The sequence below is a fragment of the Melanotaenia boesemani genome, chromosome 9 (genome assembly GCF_017639745.1).
Source record: "Melanotaenia boesemani isolate fMelBoe1 chromosome 9, fMelBoe1.pri, whole genome shotgun sequence".
Taxonomy (NCBI): Eukaryota; Metazoa; Chordata; class Actinopteri; order Atheriniformes; family Melanotaeniidae; genus Melanotaenia; species Melanotaenia boesemani.
In genome coordinates this window covers 30,268,661-30,284,496 of record NC_055690.1, presented here as the reverse complement: position 1 = coordinate 30,284,496, position 15,836 = coordinate 30,268,661, and the positions used below count along the sequence as shown (strand labels likewise).

General features: G+C 40.5%; 1 protein-coding gene across 2 annotated transcripts in view; it reads right to left on the bottom strand.

Annotated features, from left to right (window-relative positions):
• LOC121645753 (unconventional myosin-Ic-like) overlaps window positions 1–7,950 on the bottom strand; it is a 47,521-nt gene extending 39,571 nt beyond the window's left edge. The window contains exon 1 of one of the 2 annotated variants that reach the window (XM_041994416.1): window positions 7,537–7,950. In XM_041994416.1, the coding sequence (XP_041850350.1) occupies window positions 7,537–7,626 (90 nt within the window). In that variant the 5' untranslated portion in view covers window positions 7,627–7,950. Of the gene's footprint in view, window positions 1–3,117; window positions 3,714–7,536 lie in introns of those variants that run through there. The other variant, XM_041994419.1, reaches the window with a different exon arrangement.
• Between the last annotated feature and the right edge of the window lie 7,886 nt (window positions 7,951–15,836).

Below are 15,836 nucleotides of genomic sequence, written 5' to 3'. Positions count from 1 at the left end.
TGTTTGGTTTGGATGCCAATGCTTGGTAGAGTCTTTTAGCTGAGCTTCTACCCGTCATTTTGGTATGTTACATGTTAAAATTGGTGCTTCCTGGTGTCTGCAAACATCTTCTGCTCTGCACATGTCTCATGCTGCCTCTTGTACAGGAGGTTGTTGTGGTGAAAATGTTAACTAAACTTCTGTAGAAGTCAGAAAAATGACTTTCTGTGTTCCTATCTTAACTGTGTTGATTAAATTTCTGACACAACAAGTTACTTGGGGACTTCCCACTTTATTTTTGGTGCGTGTACAAAAAAGGCAGCGAATCTGGCATGGATTTTGATGCACATGCAGGGTGGTTTCCAGTCCCACAGCGAGTCAAGGCTGTAATAGTGTGGAGAAGCAGGATGCAGTCAGTTATGACATTTATTCCCAGCAAGGCGGTGTTCGCCGTACCGCTGCACTGGCTTCAGGATGTGGGAAAATATCCCAAACTGGGGCACCTCATACTCCCAGAGTCATAGTCCAACTCTGTGCCTTTGTTACTTCCATTCTGTTGGACATTTCTGCAGATTTTCCAACATTATTTGCATCCACCTGACACACAAAACACATTAAACCTGCAAAAAGATGCAGCAGTAGTAAAAATAAATAACTCTATGTTTGATGCAGGATTTTAACCTTATCTGGCATTTTTCTGTCTGCCAAAGTCAAGATCAAAATATTCCAAGGCCTGAGTCAGTTTCCTAGTCATTGTCTACACATGCTCCATAAATACCAGCATCATCACCCACCGGACCTCGTTTTACACACTTAATCCAATTAGAAGTTAACTTCATCTATGTTTTACCTAATGGTGCATTCCTTACATTTCTTCCAGAGGGAAGGGAAAAGATAGCAAATCAGTTTACGAACATCAGATTATCACCAGGTTATTAGCAGTGTACGTTAGCAGAGATGCAGAAATAACACACAGTTCAGCAAAATGTGTGAAAATGTTACGTATCAAATTCTGGAGAGAAAACAGATTTAGAGCTAAAGATGCAGAAAAGTCTGATTTAAAGCTTTTAAGATCAGATATCTCCCATGAAAATGTAATTTGACCTTCAATGACACGGCTCAACCCCATCATGAGTCCAAGTTCCACCAATTCACTTTAACCTGCTGTTAAACTCAGACCTTATCAGCCTGCTTCTGGCTCAGTCTAATGCCATAGCTGCGTTTATTGTTATCAGAGCAGGCACAGATGCCAGGTTTTAAACCAGACATGTCTATTTTAAAGGGATAATTCATTTTCTTGCTCTTTATGTGAAGTAATTATGACTGGTCAACGTCTTGCAGCAGTTTGAAGAATTGAAGGCAGGAGAAAGAGACACTAACCAGCTGCTGACTGCAGCTTTGGATCTGATCTTCTCATCTGTATGAATGATCCTTGAAAACATTATTAGAAAAACTTTGAACTTGTCTGAAACTAGCCGAGCAGCTTCTACCTGCACACCAGTGTTTTAGCGTGGCTTCCTTCATTTGTGTTAAGTGTAAACTTCATGACAGAGATGTCTCTAACAGCCATGCTGCGAGCTGACATTCACAGGGTCACATTAGAAGGTCAATAACTCCCCATTTCCGTCATAATATGCCATGTGTGTTTCCTGATGAGATGTAGCCAACATCAGTCAGGTGTGTCCTGCAGAGTTCCTCCCAGGGTCCACCTGACATGCAGCTGGGACAACATGACTTAAAAACCTTCACCCTGCCGACAGCTGCTCCCACATCTGCCAAATAAAGTTTTCAGGAGGTCTTCATCTAGATTCAGGTCATTTAGGGTCCGCAACACATTTTGGCTTTACTTTAAAACTGTCTCTTGGAATATATTGTCATCTCCATGTGGAGCAGAAGAAGATTTAAAAAATAAAAGCCTGAAAGCTTTATGAGTGAAATGAAAATGAGGGCAAGATAATGTCACCGGCCTTTGTTTTATCTTCTTAAATAAACACACAACCATTTCATAACCCGCATATTGTGTTGTGTTTGCACTCATGTAAGCTGAGTCACAGAGAAAATGCTCATCCATGAAGAAGCAAGAACCTAGAACTGACTGCTGCTGCTCTCTCTGCCAACCAGAAATATCACAAAGATTCAGGACCCACGCTGAGTTTTAAAAACTTCTTTGAGGTTTTTCTATGGATCCAGTGGAAGCTGCAGCTGAACGAATGTCAGCACAGGGAATATAACCAGGGAGGGCTCTGGAAAAATGTATTGACCACAGCACATTGATTTATGTTTAGTCCCAGAACATTCTGCAATAATCAAGCAGAAAAAATATTTATGTCACATAAACAAACGTGCAAGTGAACGCAGCACCGTTGTCGGTTCTGATTCAAAGCCTCTCGCCTTCAATGACAAGCTTTCGGTTAAAGGAGCTTAAACCAAACTTAGAGCAGCTGCAGGCGGTCTGAACACTGGGAGGTCCTGACCTCCAGGTCACCTTCAACAACAGCTCAGATCTGGCTCATCAGAATGAAGGTCATCAAGTTGTTAGGAAACTTAGGTTTTCCTGGCGTCTGATAAACTCAGAGATCAAATTTGTTGCTTTTTAACTGTTTCAAACATGAGCCAGTTAGACAAAGAAAAAAAAAAAAAAAAAAAAAAGGAAAACAAATGCTTTTCATGTTTACAGAGTACTAAAATTTTAACAGTTAAAGCAGCTGGTTGGTGGAGGGCAGCCAGTTTGTGTCCGAACAGCTGAGCTCTGGTCAAAAACGTCAGTCCACAGTCTAATAAACCCAAACAGAGATGGGATGAGGTCAGTTCAGACGGTGTTAACCTGCAGGTTCAGACCTTCTAATACTGAATAAGAACTTCCAGGGAAAACATGTAGAGTAAATGTAGCCGCAGCTGGAAGAACCCAACTTTAGGGATTTCATATTGTGGCCTCAATCCCACCAGATTTTTTCTCCAAGCCTGCTGCAAAGTCTCAGATTACTGAGGAGTGTGTGTCCAAATCTTCCTTTGAGATGAACCAAACCAAGTTATCTTTTATTTAAAGTGTCCAAGGGGAAGCTAAGAGTCCGGTGAATGGAGCAGAACCAACACTAACAAAATCCAGAGTTTGATTCTGACAGAAAATAGAAAACATACCTGGAAACAGCCGCAGAGTGAAACGAGGCGCGCTCTGTGGGTCCGGACGGAGATCTGCTTTTAGCTCGGTCCGGTCGCTCTGCTCTGTCAGCTGGCTTCGTCCCGACCCTCCCACCCTCACAGCGATCCACTGTAGGCTCTGCTACAGCTGTGGCTTCTCCACTGCTGACTGCGCTCAGGACCGTCTCCAGCTGTTCAGCCGCAGGTAAAACCCGTCAAACTCCGATCATTGGATGAAACCTGACGCTGATGATCTGACGCAAAGCGATCAAGGCGCAGTTTTGATGAGACTCAGTTCCCCTAAACCCGCTATGGGAGTGGTGTGCTAATTTCCCCTTTCCTTTTCTGTCATTGAAGGGCAGCACACCCTGTAATACCAGGAAGTTCACCAAAAACCCATCCCACAGTCCAGCACGAGCGCGGCGAGTTTATTTATGGCGCAGGAGCCAAGCGTCGTGTCGTCATTCAGTCAGTAAAACCGCTGCTACAAACAAACTCCGAAACGAGACTGGATCCACACAACAAATGTCAGCAAAGTGACAGTTTTACGAAAGAAGAAAACTTGTTGGAGGAGGAATATTATTTTTTAGCTGTGGATGATGAAGGCAGAAATAACACGGAGTTTTCATTCTAAAAAAAAAAAAAAACGTGGATATCGGCAGATTGTGCCAACTGAAATTTTCCCTCGTGGTGTGACAGGCTGCAGTATGCGTGGATCTGCTCCATAGCAGCCCCATTGTCAGGCTGACGGAGCTCTTCTGCCATCTGCTGTCCTGAAGGCGCAGCTGCAGCTCTGCTGCGACTGCAGGGCCCCCGGAGGGCCACTTCTTATATTTCATGTTTGTTATTTTATGAATGTGAGTTTAAATAACTGTAGTCACATTAGAGAGACATAAGAAATAAAACAACTTTACATGAATAATCTAGATCAGCAAGTGGAAATTTGAAAAAGGTCCATAGAAATGTTTAATAAACTCGCTTGCACCAAGGGATCCAGATCAGGATCGGTTGGTTTGGTTCAGTAAACCTTGATCTCTGTTGCCTGTCCACAGCTAATCGTACCCTTGGTAACTTGGTAGCAGATTAGCCAAACAGCATAGATGCGTCAGCCATGTAAAAGCATGATGTCATCGCGGTGAAACAAAGGAGGAAAATGGTGGACATCCAGCAGTTTATGTTATCTTCTTGGCATGTGGCTTAAAAAGAATCAATGCTATATTTAGTCATGGAACTGTTCCCACTTTGTTCTTATTGCAGGGTCACACAGGTAGTGACTGTTTTTTCTACCAATCAGTGGATTCCAGCATGTCAACCTTCAGCCTTTAGAGATGGATTGGTAAGATTGAGACCCCAAGGGTCCCAAAAAGTTGGATGGCTCTGGTAGGAATTCTGGTACTTTCCCAGTTTTTGCCTGTGGAAAAACATATGCCTTGTTTCCACCTATGCATTGGGATGGTTAGGGTGCAGATATGGTTTGTAAACTGTAATCTCGTTGTATTCCCACAGCCAACCGTAACCCTTACCTGAGAGGTGGACTATTAGCCGCACAGCGATGGATGCCTCAGCTACATAATAGCATGACACCATTGCACAGCAACACCTTCCTTAAAATATTACCAAAACACGACTCAGAAATAATGGAGGAAAATGGCGGTCCTCCAACAGAAATAATGAGCCATTCCTGCTTTATTTGTATGTCACACAGGACATGAGTCCTGATGAGTTAGCATCATCCATTAAACTGGATCATGTAGCTAGCTTAGTCAGCCCTATGTAATTTTGATACTGAGGTACTGAGCATCTTTATTGTTTATTTTCAGCCCCAATGTGAAAATGTTGAATAACTATGTTGAGCCTTCATACACTCACTTAACACTAAATATGACATGGTTTCCCCACATTATCTTTAAACTAATCTAGTGCTAGCATATAACTAGATTAGCATTGCTATGTAGCGTCATGCTAACATAAGGTTAATAGACATCCATAACATTAGTAGTTGTACTTGCACAGGGACAAAATCGCCTCTAGAAAGGATGACTAATACGTTAAACTGGTGTAGTGATACTGGTGATTCATGTGTGTCAAGAAAGATGTTTCTGTCCTCCTCCAGTGACCTGTCAACCAGCTGGTGTGGCTCCTGGGGTGTTCAGTCAGATTCCAGAGGTGGCCAGTGCCACCATTGCCATCCTTCTAGCTCGGCCCCTGGTACCCTCCGAGTTCATGACCTTTATGATGATGATGATAGTTTGTCTCATGATGACACAGTTTGATCAGACCTTGTGTCACTTCTCAGATTTCACTGCAGTTCAATAACATGTTCTGGTTCTATGGCGGTGACTTCAGTCTGTAATAAGGCTGCTCAGCCAGAGGGGGGAGCGATCCATTCAGAAAACAGCAACCTGCAGCATTTATGCACACATACACAGGTTGTATCCTGTTGACAAGGCCATGCTAGACAGACTGTGGCTGACGGAAAGGCCACACTCACTCCCCTCCTCCAGATCCCAATCTTCCTTGTGAGAAGCCAGAACTTAAATGGCAAAAGGTACAAGGTCAGAGACCCCGGCACACACCTTTCACACACATCCAAAGAGGCAGGGTGATGTGACCCTGGAGGAATGTGGGAAGGGGAACAAATGAAGCTGTGTACAGGAATGTCTTTGTCGTTTCCTCTCATCCAGGCTACAGTACATTCCACGCCTCTCCAGTCATCGGTAACCAGGCGCAGCAGGCTGCATTCACCATGTCACATTCCTTCAACTCTGATTGCCATCAGATTGTGCTGTAACTGTACCAAATGGTGCCTTATACCACGGGAAGACTGCATTTAAAAGCTCACTCCCTTCATTCCTCAGATGCTGTACAGATATTAGACAGCAGCTGTGTAAGTTACCACGCTCATACATGATATACAGTGAGCAGCATGTTGAAAGGTCAGAGCAACAGTGCCTTATTTTTGCAGAAACACCACTCAGATTGGAGGGTTTCTTGTTGTTGTTGTTGTTGTTGTGTTTTTGTCATGCAGACCAAAGCAGAAGTTTTGCCCCTTTCACTCAAAGTTATTCTTACAAACAACTGCAGTTTGTGAACTTAACAGAAAATCTGAACATTAGATTTCACTGGATGCTTACAAACCCTTTTACAAAGTTAGAGGCCAAAATGGGTTCAAGTGATCTAAACCTGCTCAGATCTGAAGCCAAGTTTCATTATTGTGGCTACATTAAGACAACCAAGTGCTGTACATGGGACACAATGTCATTGTGTCGGCCTCAGTCATCGCTAAACAAACGCTGTGTCCTCAAATTTCTTGCACAGATTGAAGCACAGGCAGCTCATGAGACAAAGACATAAGCAAAGAGGCCCTTATTTGCAGCTCTGTAGGAAGAGATTTGCAATCTGAAAGAATCAGACAGGAGCTGAGCTGTATTAAGGACCGCCTCCTGAGGCCTGAACATGATAGCTTTAACATGCAAGACTTTCTTCCTGTTGTCTGGCGTCACACAATCACACAAAGTTGGAGACAACCTCATTTAATTCAGCCCAGATTAGCAGCTCTAACAAGGAGAACTTTCATGTAAAAGGGAATCTATTGGCAGTATTTTTTAGAAGTTAAAGTAAAAAAAAAAATTTAAGAATCTCCAGGAATGTTAGCAATCATTTGGAGTTAAATTTTTAATTTTCTTTTATTCTCCCAATACTTCACTTTGTTGAGTATGTTGTATACAACTGGTGCTTCAAATGATGGCTGGACTCAAATCCCAGAAAAGAACATCAGTCAAAGCAAAGCTGCAGAATAACTGCAAACTGATGATTACGCTGTGATTGTCCATCGCCTGAAGTTACCAAAATATAGATCCCAGCAGTTTAAACCCAGCTGGAAATTATCATTGTGCAGAGAGCAGCATTTCTGCTTCTGCTACAGCTGCTTGCCCAACATTAATATTCACCCACTGTCATGGTTTATGTTTATTATATGGGACTAAATTTTAACTGGACTTTTAAGGCTGATGTTTAACATTTTTTATATCAAGTTTAGATGCAGCAGCAATGAGAACATCTTGCTTTCACATGAAGTTATCCTCAGTCATCAGTTAATCAGGAAGTTGGATCATGCATTTTCAAATTGAAATGAAAGTTAAATTATCTCCTCATTTCTGAGTATTTTTGGTCTAATAAGTAGATTTAACCTAATATGCCATCTTTATGTTCTAAAAAGTTTGTAAATATAGAAGTTTTAGCTCTAATGATCATTTACCAGCATTCATGTGCTGCTACAAGTCCAGGAATTACTGAGATTTATATCACTCATCAATAAACTAGCTTAAATTCTGCAGGAAAACCTCTGTAACTTCAACTATATTATTACTAGCAGAAAAAAATGGACCCCAGATCTGGCCTCTGCCATGCAGAACTGACCTTGCAGTTATGGCAGTAGTTTTCTCCGTTCTTTCCCGGAGGAAGGATGATTTCCCCTGTCGGGATGAGCTGGATCCTCAGTTCCATCATTGCTCCTGTTCTTCAGTATTCCTGCTGATGAATGTGATCCTGTTTGGAAGTGCGCTTGCTTCTACTGATATCTATAAAGGTGTCAAAGTTAAACATAAACTGCTCAGCTTTCCTCAAGTGTGTTGGTGAATCCTTAGGTCAGACCGAAAGACAATGTCCCTTGACAACCATCCCAAGAGATGCCTGGAAAGCAAAAAGTAATCACTCTTCAGAAAAGCATTGAAGAATCACAAATTTCTCCTCTACATGTGGATAAAGACATGAGCCACTTTGTTGGACAGGATCCTCTAATCTGTCAAATAACTGTAACCTCCAGACAAGCTAAAAGCAGAGATTGAGTGTTTTCCAGCTGTGAAGTGGAGCTCTGTGGTGGCGGTGTTACCTGTTGGAGAGTGCAGAGTCTCAGTGAAGCCAGCTTCCCCTCACTGCTGCCAGAGGATGTTACCCCTCTGGCCCAGGGACTATGGGGAGGATATGCAGCTCAGCCTGTCTCGACATCGATGTCACATGCAGAGGATATGTGTCTTTTGTCTTACAAATGTGTGTGTGTTAAAGTGTGCCTGTGGGATTAAATGAGTGTGTGTTCATCGGGAGAACTAATCACATTTGATTCTTAAGTAAAAAAGAAAATAACCCGTGTTTGACTGATTTTCTTTTCCTTTTATTTTGCAGTAATTATTCCTCACTATGTCCTTTCAGATATTTTAATAAAGCTGTCCAGCATATTCTTCTAAATCTTTGTCAAGATCAGGCTGGTATTCAGGGAATAGACCCACGTGGATGTACCTCATATTTAATTGACTGGACTGTCTCTGTTAAGATCTGGGATTTGTCCTCCTCTACAGCTGCAGTCATGAGAGGAGTTCCTCAGGGATCAGCCCTGGGACCAGTTTTATTCTCACTCCATCTGCTTCTATTGGGCTTTATCATCTTGATTTCTTATTGCATTTCTATTCAGATGATGCACAAATCTATCTGCCCTTAAATCATAAAGACTCCAGACCAGTCACATTGACCCAAAACCTTATTAAGGAGGTAAAATGCTGGCTATCAATTGTCTTAGTTAAAACCATTGTCATTCAGTTCTCTCACCCATGTTAAGAATTTGGGAGTTATATTTAATTAAATCTTTCCTTTCCACCAAAAACTCGGAGACAGTATTTCCAGCCCTAATCACTTCAAGGCTGGATTACTGTCAGATTCTATACTTTGGCATTAGTCTCTTTTATCCCATCTGCTGCTGATTCAGAACTCTGCTGCCAGAATTCTAACTGGTACCAAAATTGGCCAGATAAATGTGGAGTCTTCAGGGCTTAAAGGCAGATAGATTTGTGTATCATCTGCAAAGAAATGGACTGAGCTATTGTACTTGTAAATGATTTACCCCAAAGGAAGCATAAAGTAAGAATAAAACTGACCCCAAAATTGATCCATGTGGAACTCCACCTGTGACTGTAGAGGACCTGAGCAGATTCCTGAACTCCAGACCTGGTAGATCTTCTCAAAAACTGCTTTTTTGTTATTCCCCAGTAAAGATTAGGGCCCATTTATGTTATTTGCTAAATACAGACACAGCACCCACTGTCTGCCATCTGAGTCCGTTTTTTTATGTGGAATTTGGTTTGTCTTCGGGGTTTGGATCTGTAGCCCAATGTAGGAAATGGAGTAGTACTACCTTAAACCACAGAGGAAGTGTTCAGGAATATAGTTGGCATGCAACCAATGAAATAACAAAGAAGAGGGTGCGATGTATATGATGGCTGCACAGACCACCAACAACCACTGCACTGCCTGCTTTTATGTCTCTTCTGAGAATGTACATTATTACTATCTCCTCCGTCGTCACCATGCATGTTATTACAGTATGAAACTGACATCAAAACTTGGAGCTGAACTCTGAACTCTACCCTTCCCCCTGGTGGATGTATTGCCTAAAAATCCATACCATAAAGGATGCATGAGAGTATAAAGACAGTGAGGTTTAAAATGGAACATACCTATTTACATACTTTACTGGAGAATAAATGAGCCTTAAGTTGATAGGGGAGATTGTATCTTTCCAAAACAATGCTCCCTTTCTCATAATAGTTTCTGAGAGTCATTAAGTCAGCAGAAAAGATAATTGGCTGCCCCCTGGCCCCCCTGGATAACCTTGTTACATCACACTACCTCAGCAGAGCTTTCAGCATCATTAGCATGGACATCTCGGTTCAGAGACCGTTTTTAGCCATTTGCCATCAGCCTACTGAACAAAAAAATGACCAATTCATAACCCCTTGCACTTTATTAGAACATGTTACTTACTTAAAACACTAGTCACTTTTTTTTTAATGTATAATTTATGTCTATTGTCTTTGCCTCTGTGTGTTTTTGTGTATTCGGATTGCCGAGCAATTTCGTTACACTACTATGTGTAATGACAATAAAGGATTTGAATTGAGAAAAAAAAATGGAGCTCAGGGCATACTTGTTTGCGATGGCTCAACTGTGGTTGCTTTAAAAGTGCTTTATAAATAAAAAAATGAGATTTGATTGATTTGTGTTAGCACTTAACACCGCCACTCCCCATGCACGCACACATACACACACAGAGTGCTGATGCAAGAAGAGTTTTCTCCTGCAAACAGCATCCTGCCTTAGACACTTTCAGTAACCACCCAGTAGATTTAGCGTCTGATGTATTTGTACATTATGAGCATGTGTATGATGGATACATTCCATTAGGATACACAACAGAGAGGCACGCGTAAGCACCTCAGGCTTCCTAAAAACAAATACAGGACTCATGCTCATGTATAGACACACTTCCTGCCCTCGAGGACTAGATAAACTGGAGCCTCTACACTCAACACACTAATCCAAACACACACCACACTGTCAGCAGGTGGTTTCCAGAGTAGAGGGGTTAAATGTGACGTTGCTGTCACACACTGTGACTTGCATGAAAACAGCTTCCAAGCATGAGTGTGGCTTGGTATTCTGTAAACTTTAGTGTGGAGGAGGGAGGGGGTGGGGAGAAAGAGACACACATCCTAAGACCTCTGACCCAGCTGAAGGCATGCTCGACAGCCTGGCATCAACAGGAAATCTGTGGCCTCCACACACTAGCAGTCACATGCACACACACTGTTTCGAAAAAGATGTGGCTGCACTTAAAAGCACCCACACAGTTTAAATATGACTTCCAAGATGAACTAAGAGTTGTTGCATAATGTGAAATGAAAGTTAAATTAAAGAATGCAGCAGACAAGAACTTATTAGTTTGTTTTATAGTTGCTATATGTAGACAGATTATTTCTTTATTTTTATTATTTTCTTAAATAATTTGTGTCATCTGAGATGATGCGAAATTTCCAGCTGTTACTTGATGCATCAAAATCTGTAAAGATGAGGATCCCACGGTGACGACTATGAGGGTCATTCGTTTAAATATCTTACTGATTCAAAACTCTGCCTAAGCAATGAATAAAGAAAACTGTGAATAGAATGGCATACATCCATCATTAGAGATAACTTAACACTTGAATCTACTCAGCTGTATTTGAATCCAGAGAATGATCCATACATGATGTTCCCTTTGGCAAGCTGGACACTGGCATGTAACAGTGTTCTATAATTGCTTTTGCATTTTAATAAACATTCTGGTCATTGTGGTACTTTTTTCTAGTGTAAGACAATATTTTTTCTTTTTTTTCATTTTCTCTTATTGTGCATTTTAGTCTCCTGCTGCTGATGTTGTTTTGTATTGTCTTGTTTTATGTGGCTGCATTTGCCTGCCAAAGAACTGAAGCTAGAAATCAGCTCTGCTGAATTTGGGACTTGGGCTGGAATACCATAGTTTTAATCCAAGTACTGGTTGCAGAGGTGAACCACTGTGTGTCCCTGAACAAGCGCTTTAACCCCTCAACTACTACAATTAGAAAGAAAGAAAGAAAGAAAGAAAGAAAGAAAGAAAGAAAGAAAGAAAGAAAGAAAGAATTTTTCTTATCCATGTATATAAATGATGCAGAAGAAACTGTGTTGTTGAAAGAATAAAACTTTCAAGTTGTAGTTGTCACTGATGCTCCAAGTTTCTTTATGTTGCACTTTATTTTTATTTAATATTTGCTGTCCTTTTCCAAATTTCAGAGGAGTACATTTTACCCTTCGAAAGTCTGGAGGTGTTTTGGGTCATTTTGTTGTTCCAAAATAAATGGTCGTCCCAAAAAGTCCAAAGCAGGTGGGATGGTGTGTTCTCGCAGAAAGCTGTAGTGATAATGCCAGTTAAGAGTGATTCACATTCCCGCGGAACCAGAGTCCCACTGATATAATGTCCATTCCTGGAATTTCCAGTTGAACTGTTTCCTCTGAACAGCGAATGTTGAAACATTCTGGTAGAAAAACATCATGTAGACTCTAATCTGACGTGCTGCTGATTTTTCCAAATGAATATATTGTTTGTCTTAAGAGGGGTGGGGCCAAAGGGGTGGCATGGAGGGGCATAAGCCACCTCTAGGATCTGACAGGCTTATCCAGGTGCCACCCCAAGTATCGCTAATCAAATTCTAACAAGTATTCAGTGTAAACTGACCTAGATGCCCAAGTGCAGGTGAATGCAGCATGAAGTTAATGAATTGATTGACATACAATGTAGGCAAGTAAACAACTGTTGATGAAGAAAAATATTGTTTGCTTTTATAAATTTTGCAAAAGTAAATCAAGATTTTTTACAAATCTTTGCATTAGATGACCACTTTAGTTAATATGTTTAGATAATTTGTTCATTATTCTCTAAATTCTAGACCCCCTTCTTGTTAAAGGTCTCATTTACATTTGATACCCTTTCTCCCAAAAAAGATTTCTAGGTGGAAAGACTGATTTCAAACTTGTTAGAAAAATGGAAATAAGCTAAAAAAAAAAAAAAAAAAAAAGTACTGAAGATGGTTGAAATATGTAGCTAAATGTTATTAAGTATTAAAAGAAATTTATAAATTATTGAATAAAATTAGCTTTAGCTTAACATAGTTGAATAAATTGAAAGATTTTATAGAAACAGTAATGCATCAAAACGTGTGTGAACACTTTTTAGACACATTTGAAGATATTTGGATGATAAATACCACAAACATCCAGGTTTAATGAACATATCCAGAACATGTCAAGTGGCTCTGATAAACACAGATTTGACAATGGGATACAAAAAAAAAGTGATAGCTGAGACATGTGCAGCTTACACCTGGACACCGCAGAGCTGTAGTTTCCAGCTCCACCCTGCTGTATTTCTGTGGTGCAGTCCTGTAACCAGATCTGACATGGAGGCTCAACTTGGACCACTTTGGTCCAGGCCTGAGTAAATCTCACAAGTGCTGCCTGAAAATAACCCCGCTATTAATAACTGCTGTCTCTGCAGCAGGAGAGGAAGTTCCTAATATTTCATTGACGTTTGTTCCCTGGGTCCCGCTTGGCCAGCAGTAATCCTGCTCCGATAACAGAACATTGTGGCAGCTTCCAGTTTCCACAGGAAGCTGGAGGATGTCGATCAGGCTGCAGAAGAGGGAGCCACTGACTCGACAACCAAAACACACTCTTTGCAGAGCAGTGTATTGAAAGGAAAGTTGCACTTTGTTTTGTTCACTTACAGCTCTTCCCTCATCCACGTCCTGTGGAAATATGGATATCTTTACAGGATGAGTAACACATCGTGAGGTTTGCTGGAAGCTGCTGCCCTCTTGAGGTTTTACATTACAGGATGATCAGTGGAGGAAAAACCATGAGTTGCCATGGTAACCTGGGAGTAACACATCCTTGACAGGCTGAGAGAAAATCTGCAACAAAACCTGATTTAACAGAATCTGAGACGAGAAAACTTTGTGTTGAAATTTCAGCCATTTATCACTTTTAACTATTTAAGCTCATAAATATTTCAACACTTTGCCCTCTACGTAATGATCACTTCCTTGTACCGAGTTGGACTCACTCAGTTTCCTGCAGAACTGCCTTAATTCTTGATGTCAAAGATTCAACAAGATGTCACAAACATTCCTCAGAGGTTTTGCTCCATATTGACATGACAGCATCACACAGTTGCTGCAGGTTTGTCGGCTGCATCCATGATGAGAATCTCCCGTTCCACCACATTCAAAAGCTGCTCTAACTGGATTGAGATCTGGTGACTGTGGAGGCCGTTGGAGTACAGTGAACTCATCGTCATGTTCTAGAAAGCAGGTGGAGATGATCTGAGCTTTGTGACATGGTGCATTATCCTGCTGGAAGTAGCATCAGAAGATGCTACACTGTGGTCATAAACAGATGGACATGGTCAGAAACAATACTCAGGTAGGCTGTGGTGGTTAACCAGCCCACATTGGTACTAAGGGGCCCAAAATGGGCCAAGAAAATATCCCCCACACCTTACACCACCAGCAGCCTGAAGTGTTGATCCAAGAAGGGATGGACCCATGCTTTCATGATGTTTCCACCAAATTCTGAGCCTAGCATCTGAATGTGGATCTGAAATGGAGACTCATCAGACCAGCAACGTTTCTACATCTTCTATTGTCCAGTGTTGGTGAGTCTTTGTAAGTGTAGCCTCAGTTTCCTGTTCTTAGCTGACAGGTAGCCCACCTGCTTCAAGGTCGGACGTGTTGTGCGTTCAGAGCTGCTATTCTGCAGACCTTCCTGTTGCCTTTCTATCATCTCCAACCAGTCTGCCCATTCTTCTCTGACTGATAAAGTGGACAGTGAGTGTATTGTACAACAGTGTGATCAGATTAATTAAACATTTTGGAGCTGATTAGCAGACCCTGATAGCCAGGCCCTAAAAGTTGTAGTAAAACACAGAACTGTTGTTAATTTGATGTTCACAAAACCAAACTCATGACTTACGTGTGAACTGGTTGATGTTTGGTTCGCTGGTTTACAGAAGGGTGTAAACAGAGCAGCAGAGTTTGATTTCTTCATCCTTTGAACACTTGATCAACACTTGAGAATCTGTTGTGGGTGGCCGGTTTGATCTGTAGAGGGCACCAAAGGAGCTGACGCACAACCATCCAGTCACATCTGCCTAATTTTCCCTTCAAGTTAAAGGTAAGTAAAAGTACAAGTAGACGTTGATATTTAATGAACTATCCTTTTGGAAAACATTCTGAACCTGAAATTTCTGGAGAAAAATAAATGCAGTTTGAACAATATTTGACCTCAGTTACACATTTATGTACTTTAGTTATGAATTTACATGTTGTTTTAGTTGTTTTTTTAGATTTTACAATTATAAAATAATTTTGACATTACAAAAATTATGAAATGTTCTAAATTGTAATTTTTTTAAACTTAATATATAATTTTTTTTATATATTACATTTATTTTATTTTCATACATTAAATGTTTAAATGTTACACATTTACATATTTTTACATGTGAATTATAACTTAAAAATAACAATGCATCCACAAAAAAAAAAAAAACAATTAATCACAGGTATCTGAAACTGAAAAATACTGTATTTCACATTATGATGGTAACTATTTAGATTGAGCTAGATATTTTAAATGTACATATATGTACATTTCCACATTTGTGTAGTAGTTCTGAGCACCCTCATTGACTCACCTCATAATGCAAACAAGTCAGAACAATGAAGTGAGAAAGATGTGTATAATTACTTGTAACTATAATTACTTACAATTAAATAATTGCAGTTAACGTTTCAATGTCATTTTCACGTTTAGCAAATTCACCCCATGGGCCAGATCGGACCGTTTGGAGGACCGGTTTTGGTCCCCGGGCCATATGTTTGTCACCTCAAATTCAAATATGAGGTTCAGGAATATGTTTTTAGCAAGATGCATGGAAGAGAAAGGACTTTGCAAATATGTACATTTAGTGTGGTTGATACAAATAGTAATTTATAGCTAACTGTAAGGAAGATATGGGCCAATTTAAACAGGAAGTAACAGTGATGATTGTTTATTAGACATCGGGAAATCGTAGAAGTAAATAAGCTTGTGCCTCTACTTCTTTTTTAGCATGTTAATTATGACAATTATTTTTGTCTTGGGGATGTTTGTTGTCCTAAGATGTTCAAATCAAAGCATTCATGCACGTATTTGCTCCAGAACAGTAACAAAGGATCATCCTTAACATTGATGCCATCTTACCAACATAAACATTTATATAGTGAAACATTAAATGGAACTCAGTAGCATAAAAGCCAAACTTAAATCACTGGAAA